This window comes from Syzygium oleosum, unplaced genomic scaffold, assembly GCF_021117445.2.
Source record: "Syzygium oleosum isolate NSW1041296 unplaced genomic scaffold, Sole_v2.1 Sole_v2.20, whole genome shotgun sequence".
NCBI classification, from domain to species: domain Eukaryota; kingdom Viridiplantae; phylum Streptophyta; class Magnoliopsida; order Myrtales; family Myrtaceae; genus Syzygium; species Syzygium oleosum.
The window spans coordinates 5,583,834-5,606,639 of NW_026607504.1; the positions used below are offsets into that span (position 1 = coordinate 5,583,834).

Genomic DNA, 22,806 nt, shown 5'->3' on the forward strand with positions numbered 1-22,806 from the left:
TACTGTCAAAACGATCACTTCAGTAGCAAAATTTTTTTCAAAAGCGTCAATTTAAATGAATTCGAGGAGTCACGTCAGATTATTGAACAAATTAAGTCATTAGAGTCAGTTAAGTGATTGTTTTTCACACTTTAATGATTTTTGAAAGGTTTTAGCATTAAAGCCAGCGTCATACAAAAGTTATGGCTCTATACTTTCCTTGACAGGGAAAAGAACTAGCTTGAGGTTATGAATTCTTGGACTTCGAGGCTTTTGAAGGTTCTTATGCCACATGTTTCAAGCCTTGATTTGCAACGTTTAGGGCTTAATTAAGTTAAGCTAGAGGTGGGCCGCCAGCTGCATGTCCTTTGCGGGGCAACGTGTGGAAGATCAAAATGTTCAGCGACCGTCATGCACCACATGCATCCTGTGAACATCATGCATTGATGGAGAAAAATATTCAGTCGGTGTCGTACACCGCATGTCAATTGTTCAAACATGGATGACAAGTTTTGATCACAATGGTCATAAACCACATTAGCTGACGACGACGTGGTATGAGATATACGTGCTCTCGTGCAATGCTTTATCATGATGACTACTTCATTCACAGATTTGACATGGAGATTAGTGTTCAAGGAAATAATATGCTTGTTTGCTGGAATCGAAGCAATCAACTCGGTGCTTTAGAATTGCTTCAATTTGGAGTGAGCATTTATCACCCTCCTTTGGCCTTTTTGTGAATTTACTTGTGATAGCGAGCCAAATAGATGTTTTCTATATTCCACATGAATCATGTTAGGCTGGTGATGCCTGCTGGACAAAGTGTGAAAATCACAATGGTGAGGGTGAAGATCACTGGATTCAATTTGGAGCAGTGATTGAGAAACCAAACTTTAATTCTCAGCCTATATTCCGACCTTCTCAATTAAAGTAGATTATACTCAAGCTAGTACGAATGTTGGAACCTAATTTTATCTCTTTACTTCCCCCTCGAGCAAATTTAGAGAATCAATTGACGATTATGCATCCAAAAGTGGTGTCACATGTAATATGTCGCATTTATCCCCAAACTAATTTTTCTATTGTAAAAACTCCCAAATTGATACACCGGTGCTGCATTTACCCCAAACTAATTTTTGTGGCACAAAATCCCGAACTGGTCCACCCATGCCACATTTACCCAAAATTGATATACATGTGCCCCATTTACCCTAAATTGTGGTAAATCTAGAATTTTTTTGGTGGTAAATGTGGCACGAGTGTATCAATTTTGAATGTTTTATTAAATAAAAATTAGTTTAAGATAAATGTGACACAGGTGCACCGGTTTGAGGTGAATGTGGCACGGATGTACCAGTTCGGGAGTTTTTGCAATACAAAAAATAGTTTAAGATAAATGTGACACGGATGTGCAAGTTTGAGGTTTCGTAGTATTAATCCTATAATAATATGAGTTTCTAGGTTATCCATATATCCAATTTCAAAAGAGAAGATAAATTGAAAATTTCGTCTATTTATAGGAATGTTCACATGAAGACAATTAATTTTCTGAGTGCAAGAACCACACCATCAATCGGTAATTTAATTAAGGACTGCTTAACTAAAGATAAAATGAGGGGAAATTATCTTCACTTTCTATGGCTTAACACGATATTTTCTTTTTGTATGTTTTACTTTAACTTTCAACTCATTCTTAGACTTTTGCCCTGTCTCCTTGCAGAGCGTGAGAGTCAAAACTCGCATCTGAAACTAAACGTCCCCACCCCTAGCCCCTCCTGAGAAAGTGGAGAATTGAACTTCCCACTTCCCCCTTTCTATGTAAGAAGGGTGGCTACTAAGGCAAACTCAAGTGGTTAATAAGATATTTGGGATTCTAGGTTTTTATTGCAGGAAATTACTTTTAGTTTTTTGATTAATTAAATTTGCATACTTTTAAAAACAGTTGAAATTAGAGAACCAAAAATAAGAAAAGGCAGAAGAAAGCACAACTATAGAAAGTACAGATTTAATTCTTGCAAAGAAATTAATCAAGATGTTTTTCAGATCATATCAATCATGGTGTTCTTGGTCGAAAAAAAATAAAAAATCAAGGTGTTTAATTAATCAACAGCTCCGGACGCAGCTTAAGTTGGCTTCTCTTTGTAGTGTGTTTTCCTATTGTATAATAGCAAAAATTGACATCCAAAAGTGTTTGTGAAATCGCCTTGTCATAAACCGTGTGAATTACTAATTAACGAAAAGAAGTTATTGACACAATATGTCGGAATTGTATAGACGGTGGAAAATGAAAAATGTTTCGAGATTTGATCTTTTTTATAGTAGTGCTGTTTAGAAGATAGAAAATGTTTAAATGTTAAAAATAAAATAAAATAACATGAGAGATAAAGTAGAATCGTTAATCGCGGCATTTGCTAATCCATAAATTATTTGTAAAATAACTACTTGAAGATATTTTTGAGAAAAAAAGATTGTGATCCTTTTTGCATTTCATAATATTACAGAATAGTATAGTATAGCAAAATCCCAGCAATTTAGAAAAGTTACATATGATTGACTCGAATAGAGATCCCCATTTGTACATTTTTTTTCCTTTGATTTTTACAGCTTTGATCATGTGACCTTTAATTTCTCCGGGCTTTACGTATCTCTCTATTGATTTAAAAGGGGTAGTCCCATATCTCTAGTTCTCCACTAATATAATGTCAAAAATTGATATTTCTTCTCAATTTCATCTTGTCCATATTCCTTGAGATGTTATATGATGACAACACAAAGTGATGATCTGCAAGTGAAGCCATCTTGTTCTTAAACGAGAATTTTACTCGCTTGCCCTTTTCTTAAGAAAAACAAATAGATCTTTATAATTTCAAATGAAAGTATTTTGAGAGAATGTTTGCTCCGTGATTTTGCTTTTTTGAGTCTAACAATATCAAGGAAAATAGTGACAAAGTTAGAATATTTGCTTTGTGATTTTTTACTCTAGGCTCACAATCTCGTTTTGTCAAGTTTTGAATTTTAAAAATTTCAGAGCAACAATATGATAAAAGGATCAATATACCGTCAAAGTTTTATGAACGATCATTTCAGTGCCAATTCTTTTTTTAAAATGTCCATTTAAGTGAATTTAGTAAGTCGCGTCAGATTTTCAGACAAACTAAGTTACTGGAGCTACTTAAGAGATCATTTTTCACACTTTAATGATTTTTGAAAGGTTTTAGTACCAATCAACATCATACAAAAGTTCAACAAAAAAAAAATGTCATACAAAAGTTGTGGCAGTGATGCTTTTCTTTTCTTGACAGGGAAAAGAAAATTTGCTTTTCTAAGTTGGACTTCGAGGTTTTTGTAGGTTCTTAGTCGCATGTTTCAAGCCTTGATTTGCAATGTTAGGGGCCTAGTTAAGTTAAGCTGGACGTGGGCCACCATCCGCATGTCCTTCGCGAGGCAACGTGTGGAAGATCAAAATGTTGAGCGACTGTCATGCCCCACATGCATCCTTGTAAAACATCATGTATAGATGGAGAAAAATGTTCAGCCAGTGTCGCACACCTCGTGCCAATTGTTCAGACATGGATGACAAGTTCTAATCATTGAGATCATAAACCACATCAGCTGATAGCGACGTGGTGTGAGATATATGTGCTCTCATGCAATGTTTTATTGGGGTGACGATTTCATTCACGGATTTGGCATGAAGATTAGTGTTCAACGAAATAATATGCTTTTCTATTGGAATCGAAGCAATTGATTCCATGTTTTGGAATTGCTTCAATTTGGAGTGAGCATTTATCACCCTCTTATGGCCTTTTTGTGCATCTCTACTTGTGATAGCAAGCCAAATAGGTTATTCCAATATTCCACATGAATCACATTAAGCTAGTGATGCTTGTTGGATAAGTGTGAAATTCATAGTGGCTAGGGTCAAGTTCAATGTATTTCACTTTGCAGTAGTGATTGAGAAACCAAATTTTAACTCTCGGCCTATATTCCAATCTTCTCAATTAAAGTAAATCATACTCATGCTAGTACAAAGGCTGGAATCTGATTTTGTCGCTTTACTTCTGCCTTGGGCAAATTCAGAGAATCGCTTGATGATTATGCATTTAAAAGTGGTGTTGCGAGAAATGTGTCGCTGGTGTTTCGAAAAGCGTACTATTTTTTTTTTGTTCCTTGTAATGTTATGCAGATTGCAGGGTAAATAGGTGCTTTTGAATTTAATTCATATCCCAAGTTAATGCTTATATAATGGTGACAGTTCTGAGGATGATGCTGAGGTAAATTCAAACCTAATGCTGTTTTGCCTTCCTTTGTCCTCTCCATATATATACAATCCTAAGTTTGACCGCTCTTTGAGACAGCACCGATCGTTGCGCCTTTTGGTGCCATCAGTTCGAGTTCAACAATGGGATTTGTGCTGCTCCCCCAAAACACTCGTGAACTGTGGAAGGAGTGGGAGATGCGGTTGCTCGTCCTCCTCAGCTTGTTCTTCCAATTGACCCTTGCGACTCAGGGCAGCCGGAGGAAATCCATCTTCAGCAACTGGATCAAAGTCATCCTCTGGACGACGTACCTATTGGCCGACTCCATCGCGACCTTCACACTTGGCGTCCTCTCGAACCGCCTGGCCAACATCAAGGAAACCAAGGGGATGATTGATCCGAAGAGCCAGATCACAGCATTCTGGGCGCCGTTCCTTCTCCTCCACTTGGGCGGGCCTGACACAATCACTGCATATGCCCTGGCGGACAACGAGCTGTGGCCGAGGCAGTTGGCACGGCTTTGCATCCAGGTAGGACTAGCGTGTCACATTTACTCCATGGCCTTGTCGGGATCTACACTGTCGATAGTAGCGGCGGGTATGATCCTGATGGGGTTCATCAAATATGCAGAGAGGACATTGTGTTTGTACCGGGCAAGCAAAGGTCCACTTCGAGATTCGATGCTTTCGCGTCCCGATGTCGGTCCCATATACTCCAGGAAAATGGAGCAGTACGCTCTGAGGAAAGAGGAGGGTTACCTGGTCGGAATCGACCAAATCACACAGATTCCGGGTCCGGAGTATCTCGCGGTTAACAGAGGTCAAGCCCGCGAAAAGGACAGGACTCTGGTCAGAGGCTATGAGTTTTTCAAGATCTTCAAGCTTCTCCTTGTGGGCCTGACCGTCAACTTTGTCGACCTGGAGGCTAGTCAGCGCCTGTTCATGGGCCCAGACATGGATTCGGCGGAGGCTTTTAATATCGTGGAGATCGAGCTCGGGCTCATGTACGATCTGCTCTTCACCAAGGCCCCGTTGCTGAACTTTGCTTGGGGCATCATTCGTTGGGTCATCAGTCTCTCGGTGCCGTGTGCCGTGTTGGTGTTTTTCTCCTTACAGGATAAGAAGGATTACCCCACTGTTGACATCTGTATAACTTTCTTGCTGATAAGTGTGGCCATACTTTTAGAAATATACTCGCTTCTTCTAGCAATTTCATCGGATTGGATCCACCACTGGCGGCTTCAGAGATCCAGGAGATCCGCAATTTCGTCCGCCATCGCTCTTCTCCGGTTCAGCCCGAGCCAAAGATGGTCGAATTCCGTGGCCCAGTTCAGCCTCTTGAGATCATCTATCAGGAAAAGAAAAAGCGTCTTCCGCCATCAGAGGTTTGCCAAGTTGCACGAGGTGGTGGATAAGAACTTCTACATCCGTTACAAAGAGTTCGACCGCTACTTCAAAGGATTGATCTTCAGGCACATGACGGAGACGGTCAGAAATCTGGAACGGACCGTCGGATTGAAGAGCGGGTCGGCTAGTCTTAAGCTGGAGGTGCACGAACTGCTGAAGCGGTCAAACTGCGATCATCTGGCCTGGAGTGTGGAAGAGATGAAGTTTGACCAATGCATCCTCATATGGCACATCGCCACTGAGCTCTGTCACTACATAGACGGGGGGAAGACGCTGAGCGACGAAGACGGCAAGAACTCCGAAATGTGTATGTTGGTCTCACAGTACATGCTCTATCTTTTGGTATTCTATCCTTCCATGTTGCCAGCAGGGATAGGGGTGCTGCGATACGAAGACACTTTGGTCGAAGCTCAGAAGTTCTTCGACGACGAGGTAGCGATGTTGTCAAAGAAGGAAGGCAGCATCTCATCGGTCGTCATCGAGGGGGCGCATAAATTATTCAAGAAAGGGGCACATGTCCACACCTGTTTTGGCAGCTGCAAAGAGGCGCACAAGTCGAGAGAGTCAAGCGATCTGTGCGGACTCTGCTGGCTTCTGTCCCAAGTGGGAATTCAATTGCCCGCCTTGAAGATGCGCGGAACCAAAAGCACGTCGGTGCTGATTGACGCGTGCCATCTCGCTACCCAGTTAAAATCAGTCGACAAGTGGGACATGATCAGCAAGTTCTGGGTGAGGATGCTGATTTATGCGGCTTACGAATGCAAAGGCTACGAACACTGCGAGAGCCTGAACAGAGGAGGAGAGCTTCTTAGCCACGCTTGGCTTCTCATGGCGCATCTCGGCATAGCGCAGCCCGTACGAACTTCCGGAGCACCATACGTTACCAAACTGATTATGAAGTAGAAGTTTCAGGTGGAATGTGTCTTTTGGTTAAACGTAATGTTATTTGAGTGAGATGAATAAGTTAAACTCATCGTCTTGAGATGGTGAGGGAGTTATTTCAGTGTGTGTTGCAATTGGAGTAAAGTCAGAAATAATGAAAATGTGTGTATCAGTTGTTCACCATAGGCATTCCACTGAAGCCAGCCAAATTGGGACGGAGAACTTGAGTCCCTCAAGATGGTTAGTAACTTTCTACCTGTCAGTAATTAGCCACTCCTCAAAGTGGTTCGTATACGACCAAAAAAAAAAGTGGTTCGTAACCTTTTATTTGGTTAGCAACTCCTTAACGTAATTAATTTTCACCTTGGTTTGTAAGTTTTTAATTTTGAGAAAATAAATATGTATGCAATAAACGAAAAAATCATAAAAAAAATTAAATTATGTCCACCATGACAGATTTACCCTGAACTTTTTTTTGTGACATAAAAAACATTAAACTATGCCCATTATGACATATTTACCCCAAAAAATTTTATTGTGACATCAAAAACTCTAAACTTATACCTGTGTGAAACATTAACTCTTCGTCATGGTTGCGTCAAATTATTTTCAAGTCAAAACGACGTTGTTTTTAATTCACTTAAGCTACACCAACACCATTTGACTTGGGTCGTTTATGTAAGCACGTTTTTAATGGTGCATATTGACAGAATCTTAATAGAGGGTAAATATATTATACAAATATAAGTTTGAGATTTTTGGTGTCACAAAAAAGGTTTAGGTAAATGTGTCACAGTGAGCATTGTTTGGGGTTTTTGATGGCTTTTTCTCTAATTTTTTTTAGATTGATTCGTAAGTTTCAATTATAAAAAAATAACTTTCAACCTATCAAAAATTAGTAGCTAGCTTGTCCATGTGGTTAATAACTTTTACTTTGAAAATATTCGGTTTTCTCTCAAAAGTTTAGAAATAAAAATAATTGTCTTGGAAAATTATGAAAAACTCATTATATATGATTCTACGTAACAATATTTGAATTCTTTGAAAAGCATCGAGTGTTTTGTGACAATAAAAGTCAAAGTATGATCGCCGCAAAATTTATGGAAAACTAAAAGGGTTAATACTATTAAAAATTTCAAACCGATACTCCACAACACATTTATCTACCCAACCTAATTTTCGGCTCAAGAAAAATCTTAAACTTTTACTCTGACCCAAATCTAGTCCCTGCGTTTAACGGTATGTAGTCATGAAGCATATGAGTTAATGACCATTTATGTGCATTCATCAATGGAAAATAGTAATGGTGATCGGTTCCAAGGCAGATAGATTCTAGACTTAGAACTTGAAACCTATCCTATTAAAATCGGTTCTCACTTTTTGGAACTTGGTTTGGAAGCTACCCTATTTGCTCTGTGCCCTAGAACTTACCATGTTTCTCCGGTTCGGTTTTAAGGTCTATCTGGGAACCAATTTCTTTTTTTTTTTTTTGGTAAGGAATTTCTTTTTCTTTTATTGCTTCATTTTAAAAAAAAAAGAAAAAATAGTAGTTACAACAAAATAGTATGAGCAACAAAACGACTCTAAGTAATATATTGATAAAAAATATACAAAAATAGGGAAGTTAAGCTCATTTAAGAAAATTAAATTAGTTTCTTCCAATCTTATAAAACAAGTTCTAACTAGTTCCCGAGCACCCAAAACGTGAAACCTAATAGTACCAGTGTAAAACGATTTGAAATTTTTGGAACAGAAAACCGGACTTGTTTCCGCTGGAATGGCTGGTTCGGTTTGATTCCCAGGTAGAATTTGACCGATAGCATAGCCTTAGAAAATAGTGCTAAAATTATCTTCCAAGGTCTCACCCAATAACCAAAGTCATTCACCCAAAAAGCACATCAAAATTACATATGATCTCTTCCCCACCACTGAACAAAAGGGGACAAAAAAGAAGAAGAGAAACAAACAAAGAGTTCTTCATATCAGCTGCGTTAAAATTTGGGGCAAGTAGAACACAAAGAGACATTGATAAGCAGCTTGAACATTCAAATAATAATATTATCATAGATAAAGCTTTCTGAAACTATCAGCTTTTGTTTTCTAGAATAAGGTTCATAACTTGATGAAATAAGCCAAATCATGGTTGAAGACCTACTGTTATAAGCATATCATTTAACTGCCAAATCATGGCAGCTATGATAACGCACTAAAACCACGTAAGTAGTAACGGCTCCCTCTTCTGAACCGCTTCATTGATCCATCAGGCCTTTCTTACGGATTTTTTTTATCACTTCTACGCAGGATCCATATTTTCCATATTTCATGTGATTCTTCATATATCTTGGAGATTCTCTATAGCCCCGATTGTGCATATCTTGATTAATCTAACTTGATTTGATTATTTTGACAAAAAAAATTGATTTAATTGTCTTAAGTAGTCATTCAATAAAGGAAAATGATAATAAGCTCACTGCATGCACCACATATTTACCTAAGGAAACCGGATGATTTGCTTGTTCGGTCTCCTCGGGATATCAAGATGGATCCCAACCGGTGAAAAGATATTGGGTACTTGAGTCCCCACGCCTGACTTTATCTCATACTCTGCACTGCACTGCCCTGCACTGCCCTGCTCTGCTCCCGCTACTCTCTCTTCTCTCAATGGAAATGAAAGAAATGAATGAATGAAAAACTGAAAATATAAAGCAGAGATTTCAAGTCAGTCGCAACTTCAAAGTGCCAAATGAAACTATTTTTATCGACCAAGAAGAAGAGATACACTCCCTTCACCTTTTTTATTTCAATCACGTCAACGAACTCAGAAAGAAAAAAAACACTGCTTCTTTCATTCTTGATCTCCCACCTCAAAAATCATACTCAATTAGACTTCGTATGATCTCAGAATTTACAGAGAAAGAAAAATCATATGTATTTCACCTGGCTTGAACTGCTCGAGAAGAACAGAAAAAGAACAGAAAAAATTAAGGAAAAAACGAACGCTGGCCAATCATTTCCTCAAGCTGAGACCGAGTAATGGAGGATCCAGGCGATGCCGTGCACGGCGAGGGCGTCGGAGACGAAGAGGTCGGGCTCGAGGAGAGGGCAGCCGTCGAGGTTGAAGAGCTTGAGTTGTGGGCAGGCGGATCGGCGGGCGAGAGCTGGTGCTGAAGAACTTGAGTTGCAAGAAGACGAGTTGTCCACGAACGACGTTGTAGAGGAGAGAGAGGGTCCATGGGGGGCAGAGACGGGGGAGCGTCGTGGGGTCGATGGCAGAGAGGACGGAGACCCAGTTGGCAAAGTCGCTGACTTGCTGACTTGCTGGAGACAGATCAAGGAGAGGAGGAAGAAGATATTAAATCGAGAGAAGAGAGAGTTGCAGGAGCGGAGCGGTGGAATCGGACGTGGCGTCAGTCGTGTACACGTGTCAACTGATAAGTGGGCTCAAGTAAATTCAACATGGCTCCCAAGTACCTAATATTTTCTCTTCACTTGGTTGCCCATCCGTTTGTCCATCCTTTGCAAAATAAAACATGCGGTCCAGCTTGCACCGTTACAACTTGCTAGTAATGGTGCCATTATTCTTAGGGGTGAGCAGTTCCAGATTCCTTACAAATTTCACATAAAATCTAAAATTTACCCTCGATAGGGATTTTTTATTTTTTGGAACCTAAAACCTATACGTAAGAACCTAGAACTTGAAACCTATCCCGTCACAGGTTTCAAGATAGGTTCCAGGGTCTAACAGGTTTTTTTTTTATTGCATTTTTAGTTAAACAAAATAAAAATGAACGCAACAATACTAAACAAGCTTGTCATTCATCAAACGAAATGCAAAAGACTATTTTTCCTAACATTACGGTTCAAATAAATATAACTAAAATGAGAAGTCATTGCGTGAATCGATGCTAGGGGTGAACAGTTTCATATTCCGTATAGGTTCCATCCATGATAATAGGTTCCTCATTTCTTAAAACTTGAAACTTACCCTATTACAGGTTCGAAAGTCGGTTCCAAAGTCCACTCAGGTTCCACCTGTATTATTAATTGAACAATTGCAGTGAATCATCACCTTTAATAACCACCACTTACTACTATGATCTACTAACCATAACTTATATTTAGATACACGAAGAATACGAAACATTAATAAGTCATAAAATAAAAGCTCAGACTAGTGATTCAAAATCATATACTCGTCATCTAATGTCATGAAATACCGCAGGATCACGAGAAAACAGGTTCTAAGTTTCACCCACTTAGAACTTGAAACCTACCAGTCAAAACAAGTTTCTCAATTTTTGAAACCTAGAACTTACCTTGCATACCTTAGAACCTAAAACCAACTAGTTCCCCATTAGTCAGGTTCTCAGGTTCCAGGGTAGAACCTGGAACCGTTCTCACCCCTAATTATTCTAGTATCATAAAGTCTATAAATAATCTCATATACTCTTCGTTAAGTAATATTGAAATATAAATAAATTTCATATTTCTCTCTTCTGCACATTTCTTCTCTGGCACGTCTAAATTTGAAGACTTCTACATGTATCTAAAACCTTTGTCGATTGCATCATGATATTGATCTATTAATGACTTAAAATTTGATATAGAAACCTTTACTTACTTACAAATATCTCTATCACTTCTGCATTAATCCACACTCTCCAAACCCAATTGGAAACAAATAAGATTGGCATATGAGCTGATTTAGAAGTCAACTAAGAACAAGGACCTCGCCTGAAATGCAGACAGGATTAACCTAGCGAAGCTGAATTTAACCATTTCCCCGACTTTCTAGCACACCCCAACCACCGAAAAGAATTACCGAACAGGGCAATATTACAAATTATGCTCAGACAAGGGAAAGCGTAATATGCAGATTTGTAGACTAAAATAGCCTTAATCGAATTTACATATCGAGCATGAAAAAAAAGAGTTTGGAGGAACTAAAGGGAAAATTATCAAAATAGTCCTAATTCTATGCTAATTCAATCATAAATTTTTTTTGTGCCAATTCAGTCCTAAACATTTTATGTTTATGCCAATTTAGTCAATCCGGCCAATTTTGGCCGGCCGACATTGACATGGACGCCAGCCGGCCGGCCAACGCTGACGTGACAATTTTTTAATATAATTTTTAATTTTTTTTTCTTTTCTCTTTTTTTTTTCCTTTCCTTCTTTCCCTTGGCCGGTCCAGCCAAGGGGAGGCTCGCTAGCGAGGTCACCTCGCCGGCCACTTAGGAGGCTCGCCCTCGCCGGCACTGGCGAGGGCGAGCCTCGCCTAGCGACGGCGAGGGCGGAGTTCGCCATGGCTGGGTGAGCTCGACCTCGCTCAGTGAAGGCAAGGGTGAGCCTCTCCAGTGGCCGGCGAGGTCACCTCGCCGGCGAGCCTCTGGCGAAGAGGAAGAAGGAAAGGAAAAAAAAAGAGAAAGGAAAAAAAATAAAAAAAATATTAAAAAAAATATTAAAAAATTACCACGTCATCATTGGCCGATCGCCAAAATTAGCCGAATGGACTAAATTGGCACAAATGTAAAAAGTTTAGGACTAAATTGACACAAAAAAAAAGTTTAAGACTGAATTGCCACAATTGCAATAGGTTTAGAACTGTTTTGGTAATTTTCTTGGAACCAAAGTATATATTATCTAACAAGAGCATCACCACGTTCATCAAAATTAAATGCATTCATTACCAAACGACAATTCACGTCTGAAGCAGCAAATCCACCAATTGAGTTACTTGGTTTACGAATCTGATTAAGTAAGAAGGAAAAAATGATCGGAGAGGGAGAGGAGCAATCACATTGACAAATCATGGCGACCATGAGTTCGACAATTTCAGACGTTGATGATATACAAGGTAAGCCAATCTTACCACGTAAATTGTCACCTGTCTAGGTAGCCCCACTGGTCAATTTCTTTGTCTATTTCGCCGTTTGTTTTCTTCGTCTTTCTTTTTCTTTTTTTCCTTTATCTTTTCTTTCTCTTTGATCTGTGGCTGGTAATTGGTCATAGCCGGCAATCAGCCATAGGGGTGAGGGTCGAGGGCCCGCTAGATCCGACGAGGGCTAGGACGAAAAATCAATGAGTGGAGTGATGACGCAGGAGGAGCCACCGGTGAAGAAGTGATTGGACAGCCATGCGGTGTTGAAGGCGTTGGTAGAGTTAGTGGCGGAGCTGCAATTGATATGGAAGGAGACGTTGCCTGCGCGGAGAAGAAGAAGAAGTGGATAGGAGGAGGAGGAGGAGGAGGGGAGAGGGAGAGAGAGGAAGAGGAGAGAGATGAAGACTGGAAATTTGAAATAAGTGCCTCGTTACGCGACGATCATTGAGTGGAGTATCCTACATCTACGTGGCAAGATTGGCCTAATAATATTTTCTTGTGGTGATTTGGCTTCTCTAACATCAACATTGTGATTGGCAAAGAGAGAGAACGTGAAGCTAGTGATTCAAGTCCCTGTCGAGAGTGCCAAGAATTGTGGTCCGACACAGAAGATAGGGACCATGTAGCCACCCGTTGTGGTCTAACAGAGAAGATATGGACCAGGTGACCGAGAGTGCCAAAATTCGCGCAAAGCTTGTTGGTTTTGTTCGGCCAGAGGAAGCTTCCAAGGAAATGTTTGGCCTAAACTTTACTACTCGGCGATCAAGCACAAAATTTCATTAGTTGAAAAGCACTATGATGTCTTTCTTGGAATGCTTTGTTTTGGACAGTTTTGCTTTTGCATAATGACGACCAAATCGTTCGTCCAACTATCTAAGATGGTATGACTTCTTTTTAACCGGTAATATATATGTGATTTAGATGCAGGTCATTGTACAAAAACTTTGTAATTTTTTTTATCGAACAAAAGCTTTATAATTTACTCATGAACATACGAGGGCTTACAGGTCCTCTTACCGATTTAGTAAAGTTGTGAAAATAAATCATTAATCCATGTTTTAACCCATATTTATTAAAGTAGATCATAAATGCGTTGGCTCAAATTTGTTATAATGATCAAAATAGGTTTTGAAAAGAAAAGTCTAAAATAAGTGGGTCTAAATGGATCTATTATTACGAACCCACTTCCGACCCATATAATCGAAAGAGTAAATTTTACAGGTCAGCCCATCTTCTTCTTCCTCTTACGCTGGTCTATACTCTCTCTCCATCTTCGTCCTAAGGTTCGTGACTCGTGAGCTCTCCTCCTCCTCCTCTTTGATCCGACTGATTGGCGTCGCTGCTGCCACCACCGCCAATATCCGGCTTCGCTTCGCTGCCGCCCATCTCCGAAAAGCCCACAAAATCCATTTGTGAGATGGTGCTGAAAGAAGCTGAGAGACTTGACTGAATCCGAGAGAGATAGTCATGAAAGCGATCCTTGAGCAACTGGCGGAGGTGGAAGGGACGTCGGCGACGCGGCTGAGGAATCATACCCTGATGTACACCATGGCCACCAGGCACCCTCGGATCCTCAACATCCGAGATGGGTCTATCGACCTCAATTCTTCAAATGGTGGCCCTGATCCTTTTTTCCCACCAGGCGGCAGAAAGGAGTCCGCCAACTCAACATGGTCGTCCGTCAAGTTATCGGAGCTAACGATCTCGCCTGTGCAATCGCCGATTCCTCGTTCGGAAGAGCTCGGCTTGATTCTCCGTGGAAGGTGAAGGACTCGATCGAAGGCGAAGGCGTCGGCGGTCGCCTAAGGACGCGAGAAGGCTTGAAGGAGTGGGACAGGTCACCCTAGTCCTCCGCGAGCACGTCCACCGCGCGCTTCATCTCCCCCGCACAATGACCTTTGGTGACCAATGAGGACGATGCTCTGAAAAACCCTGGACGAAGGTTCTTCCCCGAGGAAGGAAGTGGTTTTATTTTTTTTAATGTTATTGGCAGGTCAGTTTAAATTACAAGAAATGATTTTCATATCTATTTTGGCTTTTTTCTGTCTTTTGAATGGGTTAAATGGGTGGCTTTAAATTGGATGGGGTTTTGAGGTACGGGCAATCTAAATTGTTTAAGAAACATATGGATTAATGTGAGTTAAATGGGTGAAATTGGATCGAACCCATTTATCACCCGCTCAAACTCAACCTAATGCACTCATTTGCCACCCCTATGGTCTAGGCTCTTCAATATAAGCATTAGCGCTTGATTGATGGTAATTGGACTAATATAATAATGTTTCTATATCTTCCTTCGTCTTATATGCTTTTTATTTAAAAGCTTGTGACTGATTAAATTAGTAATTTAACTCATGACTTTTGCGGCATGCGCTCAATAATTGTGACTCCTCAACTTCATTTAAGCCATTTTATTTCTTTTGCTCTGGTGCTTTTCTGACCTCATTGGATTGAGTAAATGTTGACATGGATGCCTAAGACTGAAGAAAGAATATCTTGCATTGGATGAATGGCATCATGTCAGTTCATCACATAAGATAACAATTATATGAAATTATTTATTCGACACTTAGAGAGAGAAATAAGGGTGGGTTGGCAAGGTGGGAGGATGGGACATATTCATATGTTTAGCTCCGAAGATCACTATAGTAGCTTGTATTCCAGGCGAAGCTTATTCCTCGTCACAGTCCCAACTGTAGAAAACAAGAAACCATTTAATAAGTAAGCTTCACACACACAAACACACATACACACAGCTTTCCTAATAGTTCTTGTAAAACCTTGTAGATTTGTTCCTATTTGAGAAGCTTCATTTTTTGAACTATGATATGGTAAGTAAAGGAGAGGTCTTAACTAGTGTAAGTGTAAAAAAAAAAAATCGTTTTATCTCTTCTTCAACGTCTTGCGTGTGAGCTAGGTGAAAGGCTCACTCGACGTGCGCAGGCTGTGGGGAGAGTTATGTTGATTCTAAAGGTTACTTTTGAATCCAACCATAGATTCCACAAAGGTCAAATGCTATTGCCCATGTGATATTGTGTTATTTAGTAGGATTCATTGTAGTCTTCATAGTTTCTTAATATGTATTGACTTGATATGGTGAAATGAGCAAACATAATTCTTATCCGATAAAAATCATTATCGTAGTTTTTAATCATCAATGAAAAATTATCAAGTCTATATAAACATTTTCATCACCATGTGTAAAGAACACGTTGGTGTCCATATCAACGTGCAGATAGGGCAGCTCTCCCTCTGCGCCCCCGATTTTTTTCGTTCTTTTTAATAACTAATAAGTAATTATTGAAATTATTAATCTATAAAAACATTTTCATCATGTTTGAGATTTTCTATGGTCCCATACCTGTCGTCCTCGTCCTCGTCATCGTCATCGTCATCGTCCGTCTCTGCGAACGCAATCCTCGTCTCTCCTGTTACTGTCTTGAGATGGTCAACAAAAGCCTGAGCACCCTTTTTGACTACCCCAGAGATATTCTTTAGTTCCTTACACTCCCCGATCCCTTTAACATTTTTTATCGCATCGAGGTGCCTTAACTCAAGTTCCTTGAGATGGAGCATTGCTCCTGGTTCAATAATCACCTCCACAAGGCAAGGCAGCCGCCAAATCTTCAAGATCATGAGGCTGGGAAACCCATCTTTGGCGAACCTCAGGCGAGTGCCTAGGAAGGAATTGGCCAAGAGCCTGAGTGTCCTCAGGTTTTTCAGGAGATCAGCCAACTGGGGCATCATGTCTGCTTCCACCTTCGAACCCGACAGAGTCAAAACCCTGAGCGAGCCAGGCAAGAGCTGCGTCCAGATGGGTTTGTCGAGTTGGCCCAGCAAGTAGAGCTCCAACAGGTCGTGATGTTTTTCAGCCAACGACAGTTTCGGCAACAGGCCTATCTGCGATGTCATGCGGATTGCACGCTCGGCTTCTTTCTTGGGCCTGACTTTTTTCGTGGACTTGGCTTTCTGGGTCACCCCAAAGGTCAAGGACTGGAGATTGGCGAGCCTGAAGCTAATCCAGTCGGCTACTTCTTTTTCTGCAGCGCCTGAGGTGTCGCCACCCGAGCGTCGCAAGAAAAGCTTTAGCGTGGTGAGCGTGGTCAAGCTGTCCACGGGGTCACTCATCAAGTTCAACTTGACCTCACTGATAACCAGCCCGCTTAAGGTTCGGAGTTTAGTCAAGGCCATGACATTGTTGCTACAAGCCTTGAGGATGGTATTCAAATTGATGTAGAACCAGTTGAGATGCAGGTGCCTCAAGTTCCTCGCCTTCCACAAGGAACTCGGCAAGGAAGTGATGTTGGTGTGCTTTATGTCAAGAGTCTCGAGATAGCACAGATCCACAACCTCACGTGGGAGTGAGTCTAGCATCGTGCATCTCAATCCTAGGTACCTTAGGAGCACTAGTTTGTGGAGCACACCTTGCAAGGATGGCCTATATACACCCTCCAAGTCAAGCACCCTTAGCAAGCTATAGGCGGCCTTGGAGGTCATGATCCTAAGGAACGTGCTGATATCCTTGGTGAGAATGCCTCTCCTCATGTAGAACGACAGGAACGAGCGGACGTGGCCGAGGTGTAAATCAAGGAAGCTACCATAATGGCTGTCAGTGACTATGTTCGTGTGCTCTGCGAGCCACCGGACATTGGTTCTTTCTAGCAGTTGTTGTTGCTGGCCAGTTGGATTGCGGATAGCGGCATGTACGTGGAGGAACCCCGTGCCCATCGCGATCGGGCAGATCATGTCATACAGAGAGGTGAGCATTTGGCAAGCTTTGGGGAATCCATCCGCCCTCCAGCTCACCACATCAATCACGTTCCTATCCGCGAGCTCCAGAATAAAAGCCTCCCCCACAGCCTCGGGCGTCCTTGTTGTTTCCCTTTCTCCATTGTAACAATGCGAATCCAACAAGCCCTCAGCCAACCACAACCTCACTAGCCTTCTTGTCGGAATGGGGAATGCTATGGGGAACAAAGCCATGTAGATGAAGCACGGTTTTAGATGGACCGGCAATTTATGGACACTCAATTGTAGTATATCTAACAAAGTCATCATAGAACCCTCTTTCGCCAATGCTGCGCGTTCCTGCTCTCCAACATTCAACAGAAACCCGCCTAGTAAGGATATACAAAGCGGCAAGCCACGACACCTGTTTAGGATATGCTTCTCCTCATATGAGAGTCTCTGACTATCAGCAACTCTATACAACCTAGTAGCGAGCATTTCCCGGCTTTTTTCTGGGTCTAATATACTTAGCTTGATCGGCCCTGCCTCGGGAAAGCTCATGCTCTTGGCTACGCCTTCGTCTTGAGTCGTGGTAATTATGTGGCCCCGCCCTTGGTACAGGCGGATCCCCACTAATATTTGCAAGAGTTCCACGTTGGACGACTGCACGTCATCCAACACTATGAGGAACTTGGTCCCCGTGGCCAATCTTTTGTAGAGCAATTCCTGTAACTCGTCCAAACTCATGTCCTTCGGCTCCCTCGTTAGCTCCCCTAACTGCTTCAGTATCTCGAATAACAACTCCTGCATGTCCATGCTGGCCGAGAGGCGGACCCAAGCGCGCCACTCGAAGCCCAGGCACATCGCTTCCCTGCAGACCCATCTTGCGAGGAATGTCTTGCCGGCGCCTTGCTCACCCCAAATCAAAGTCCCAGCGAGATTCCCCCAACTCCCTCCCTCCACAAACCGTTCCATTAATATCTTCTTCTCCTCCTGCCGAAAGAAGTTTTCCGACGCTTGTTGATCCCATAAACTAGTCAGCCTCGCCAGTTTTTCGCCTTGCCCTGGAACACTAGCAGGGGAGGAGGAACCACCAGGATCGTTCCTCGTCTTGGCCTTGGCCTCCTTCTGGCCCGTCAAGCCCTGATCTTGACACAACTCCTCCATCTTATTCACCAGATTGGACAGGTCCCTCCACAGCTTGTACTTGGAGATGAGAGCAGTGGGCGGCCTTGTGGCCACGTGCAGGATCTCGTGCCTCCCGCGGGCCTCTCTGAGGTGGAACTTGTCGATGAATTCCTCAGCATCGTATATGGCTTGGAGGAGCCGCCTCAACCACACCGTGCTCTGGGACAATCTGTCTTGCGTGGAAAAGAACTCTTGGATCGTGGCCAGCTTCTTCTTGGCCTCCTGGGCGAGTGGTTCCATCAATAAGCACCTTGTGCGCACCGGGTGAGAGAGCAACATCTCTAGTTTCTGGGACAAGATCTCGGTGGCGGCTTCGGCGGCTATCATGTATCTTATCGTGTTGGAAGCAGCCATGCTTGATCAATGTGTTTGTTTCGAGCAAGGTGGCGAACTTGGATTAAATTTACTTGTTGGAACATATTATTTTTATGCTTTTCTTGGCTTGGCCTCTCCCGTCTCCAATAAGCTTTGTTTAATTCTTTTCAAGTTGGCGTGAGACGGGAGAAAGTATCTCCCAGAATAAATATGATAGAAGAGTAATCTTCGTTTGTAAAACTATACTGTTAAAGTTCTTTACCTGTGATACCTATCAAACCGCTTAATATAGCAATCTTACCGATGCATCTTAGTATTCTTTACTTTGCCCTAGCCCATAAAAATTTTAATATTTTGATATATAAGTGATGGGTTGGGTGGTCTTAGACCTCTATTATGCCTGTGAGACTTTCACGACTGTTGGGCGTAGACTTGTTAGTAACTGAGCTCTAATACCAATTTTGGGCGGTCTTGATCATCTTTCGTCACAAAAGCTAAATTATGATTGTTGCTTTTTCTCACACTCAAAAACTGATAATCAGTTCTTTCTACAATCGATATGAGATAATCCCAACATGATGTAGGATCATACATATCAGGCACTTATTTAACGAGATCATTTGATTAATTGATTGGAAAGCCGAAACTATGTCAATAATTTATTTGTGAAGTCTTTGTTGCATAGGAGAATTTTTCCGATGAGTAGAGGGGGTACCCTTGTTAAGATTCTCACTTCAAGCAAAAATTAGGTAGTCTTGCGCTGCCTGGTACGTTCTTCCTTGGCTATGACTCTTTCTCATATGTCGTTATTCGGCTTACTTTTTCTTTTCCTTTGCGTGTTAGACACTTTAAAGCACAATCAAACATTACATAGACATACGTGCCCTCAATACTAGTAAATGTTTTGGGATGCTTATAACTTGCCTTGATCTTTTGGTTATGCTAGGGGCCAATTCCAAAAAAAAACACTAACTTTACCTTAAGTTACAACTCTGGTCCAAATCTTTTTTGTCTCAATAAAAAGTACTAACTTTTACTCAAATCTCAAATCTAGCCCCCATGATGTGAAATTTTCAAATTATTCGGATCAGATTTGGGATTTAAGTGAAAATTTATGATTTTTTATGAGATAAAGAAAAGTTCGGCCAGAATTGTCACTCAAGATAAACTTGACGCTTTTTTTTTTAATTAGGCCCACTTTTTATTTCTTAAATAGCCAGTATGGAATGTTGATGTCAATCATCACACTAAAGGTAAGGAACTGGTGAAGGTCACTTTGCATTTCGGGGATGAATATATGTAATGGACAAATAAGAGCACTCACCTCGTCTTGCAAAACAAGCTATAATATTGTTAAGAAAATGTCTCGAGTTTAATCCCGTGAAAGATTCCCGATCCAAGTTCATGTTGGTTTTAGGACACCAGAGCACACATGAATAATGTTAGCATTTTTACTCTGAGTTTTTTGAATTTGCACTAAAATGTCTTGCACCAAATAAACTGTTGGGAGCGCGCAACAAATACACAAGGAGATCATCAAGAGAGAACTTAAGTCCGAGTCCGTCAACACTATGGTGTTAACGGATCGGTTCGGTTCGGATTTTCTTGATACCCGAACTGAACCGAACCGAACCGTATGGGATGTGTGCATGTTTTGACATGAACCGTGACCCGAACTAAAAACACAGTTTGGGTATCGGTTTTTTATTTTTTGCTTCTTCTTCTTCCCTTCGCACCCTCCATCACAGCAATAGCTCGAAAAAATAGAATCCATGAACAGAGAGAAAACAGGGCATTGTGTGAATTTATTTGTTTCGCCAAGATTGCTCCAGTGATGAATAATTCACCGAAAGTCGTTCTTCGGCTTTTAATGAGAGGAGACGGGTTCTACAGCGATTTCGAATAGAAAATATCCTGACAGACAAGAAATCACCGCAAACTTTTACTTTGAATTTCGAACTGAACTGTACGTACAAATCGTGCTGGGATTTAATCAACAACAAAACTTGAAAATATAGCCACTTTCACAGGAACACACATACACAAATCGTGCCGGAATTTAATCGACGACAAAGCTTGAGAATGTGCAAAGATGTAACGCCGGAATTTAATCAACTACGCAAATCGAAAGCTACAACTAAGGAAAAATAAAATGTGTTACCGGAAAGTAAAGATAATTGAAAGATAACATTTTGATTATTTTGTTAAGGGGTCTTTGGAAAGTACGATATGGCTATTTAAAGCCTACAATCGATAGTTATCAACAGAGGTTACAAACGGTTACTAACAAAGGTTACGGACAGTTACAAATATAAGTTACAGAAGGTTAGTAACAGAGGTTACAAACGGTTACGTTGAGTCCATTACCTTGATGGTTTATTTGACTCCACTACGTTAGCGGTTGCTTCGACTCCACTACGTTGACGGTTAGTTCTTCGACAATTGTATCCGAGATTGTCGACTCCACTTTTTGTTGATTCCTTCAAGTTGGCGATTCTTCATTGAAGTTCTTATCCTTTTTTCACATCCTGACTAGTCATGACCGTCCACTTCCTTCCAAAATCAAAAACTCTAGAGTGCTTTTCTAAGAAAACTCAAAACATAAAAGTTGTAGATCCAGCAGGAGTCTTCGTTCTTTGGCTTTGGAATTAGGTCAATCCGATCTGTATCGACAAAGTTATGACCATTTTCCCGAAATAGCGCAGAACTGAAATTTCCGCATCCTAGCCAGTCACAACCGTCCACTTTCTTCCAAAATCGAAAACTCTAAAGTGATTTTCTGAGAAAACTCAAAATATAAAATTTGTAGATCCAGGAGTCTTTGTTCTTTTGGCTTTAGAATCAGGTCAGTCCGATCTGTATCAACAAAGTTATGATCAGTTTCCCGAACTGGCACAGAACTAAAATTTCTGCTCGTTTTGTGACGGAGTCTCCGTGTGTAGAAATCACTCTCCCGACCCTATTGCTCGAGTAGTCGACACATTAGGCTACATCAAAAAGACCACGAAACTCTGCTCTTATTGATTAATCTCATCACTTGTCGATAATAACAAAAAATTGGCCATTCTTTAGTGTAAACATTATTGCATCATCATAACGTGGAAACCTCGATCGAAAGCAGAGATAAACTTACGAATATTGCATAATTAACAACTAAGACCAGCATGCTATCTAGTATTTTAATATTTTGCGTTGACCAGGAAATGGATGACGAGGTGAACGAGACCCGGGCCACGAGAAACCTCGCAAACCTTAGTCCAGAAGCAAAAGCCAATGAAAACGAAGGCTCGATCTCAGCATACATAGGGCCATCCATCCAGTCCCCGGATCCCGGTTCCATCCGGAAAACTAGATCGGACTGCGCAGTTTTAGGTGATTCTCGAAAGGACTGATCTGGTTCCCGATTTAATAAATTTGAAATCGGGAATAGCCAATCTGGTTCCTGGTGCCACATAAGGAACTGGACAGCCAAACCGACTAAGATTTCTCAATTTTTTTTATTTTTTTTTATTTTGAAGGAAATTCTAATTAGTAAATTATTTTTTTCTTTTAATGTTAGGAAACTCCCACTTATAGAGAATAGAAGAAACCCCAAAAAAAAAAAATCACTGATTCTGGGACCGAATGGGACGACCGGGTGAGCCAGTTCCCGGTTTCCGATTTTGGCTGGAAATCGACCCACTCTGAAATTGATCATCTCTAGTCGTGCATTGTCTCTGACGAACATGCCCTTGGCGAGGCTCTGTAATAACAGGACGGCCCAAATTCCTTATCTGCGGAGGTCTCCTGCGCAAGTCTCCTGCGCAAGAGCTGCGGGGCGCTGTTTCTCATCGATTCTTAGCTTTCTCGTGCTGCTTGTTGCTTGTTTGTGTTGGAAAGACTTTCGATGTGATGGTGTCTGGATACGAGTGTTGGCCGTATGATTGGTTTGTAGTGGAGCCTTAAGTCTAGGTTTGAGCTTCCGGTCGCGGGTTGCTTCTTTTCCCCAATGTGAATGAGCTAATTTCAATGGGAAGTGGCTCTAGTGGGGGACTCCCTAGCTGAATCTTCGTGTAAGGAAGGATGCGGCGGCTGATCTGAATTGTTGTTGATGTGATTCGTTGTAGTTTTGAGCGAAATTGCCACGCGTGTTTGATGTCGGATTGAATTAGAGGGGTCTTGCATC

The 22,806-nt window shown here is 41.3% G+C and overlaps 2 protein-coding genes across 2 annotated transcripts; one reads left to right on the top strand and one right to left on the bottom strand.

Annotated features, from left to right (window-relative positions):
• The first annotated feature begins 4,384 nt into the window (after positions 1-4,384).
• LOC115693722 (uncharacterized) lies at positions 4,385-6,550 on the top strand. The gene has a single exon (XM_056320599.1). The coding sequence runs from the start codon at positions 4,385-4,387 to the stop codon at positions 6,548-6,550; it is 2,166 nt and encodes a 721-aa protein (XP_056176574.1).
• Positions 6,551-15,081: 8,531 nt separating this feature from the next.
• On the bottom strand, positions 15,082-18,680 carry LOC115693731 (disease resistance protein RPM1-like). The gene is made up of 2 exons (XM_030620793.2): positions 15,772-18,680; positions 15,082-15,103 (listed from the first exon to the last, which is right to left on the bottom strand). Exons 1-2 carry the CDS (start codon positions 18,678-18,680, stop codon positions 15,082-15,084), a joined length of 2,931 nt encoding a protein of 976 aa, XP_030476653.2.
• Positions 18,681-22,806: the final 4,126 nt, after the last annotated feature.

Coding starts and splice junctions, on each gene's coding strand:
- LOC115693722 (XM_056320599.1), top strand. CDS start 4,385: ATGGGATTTGTGCTGCTCCCCCAAAACACTCGTGAACTGTGGAAGGAG.
- LOC115693731 (XM_030620793.2), bottom strand. CDS start 18,680: ATGGCTGCTTCCAACACGATAAGATACATGATAGCCGCCGAAGCCGCC. Junction 15,104..15,771: donor GACGAGGACGAGGACGACAG/GTATGGGACCAT, acceptor TGTTTTCTACAG/TTGGGACTGTGACGAGGAAT.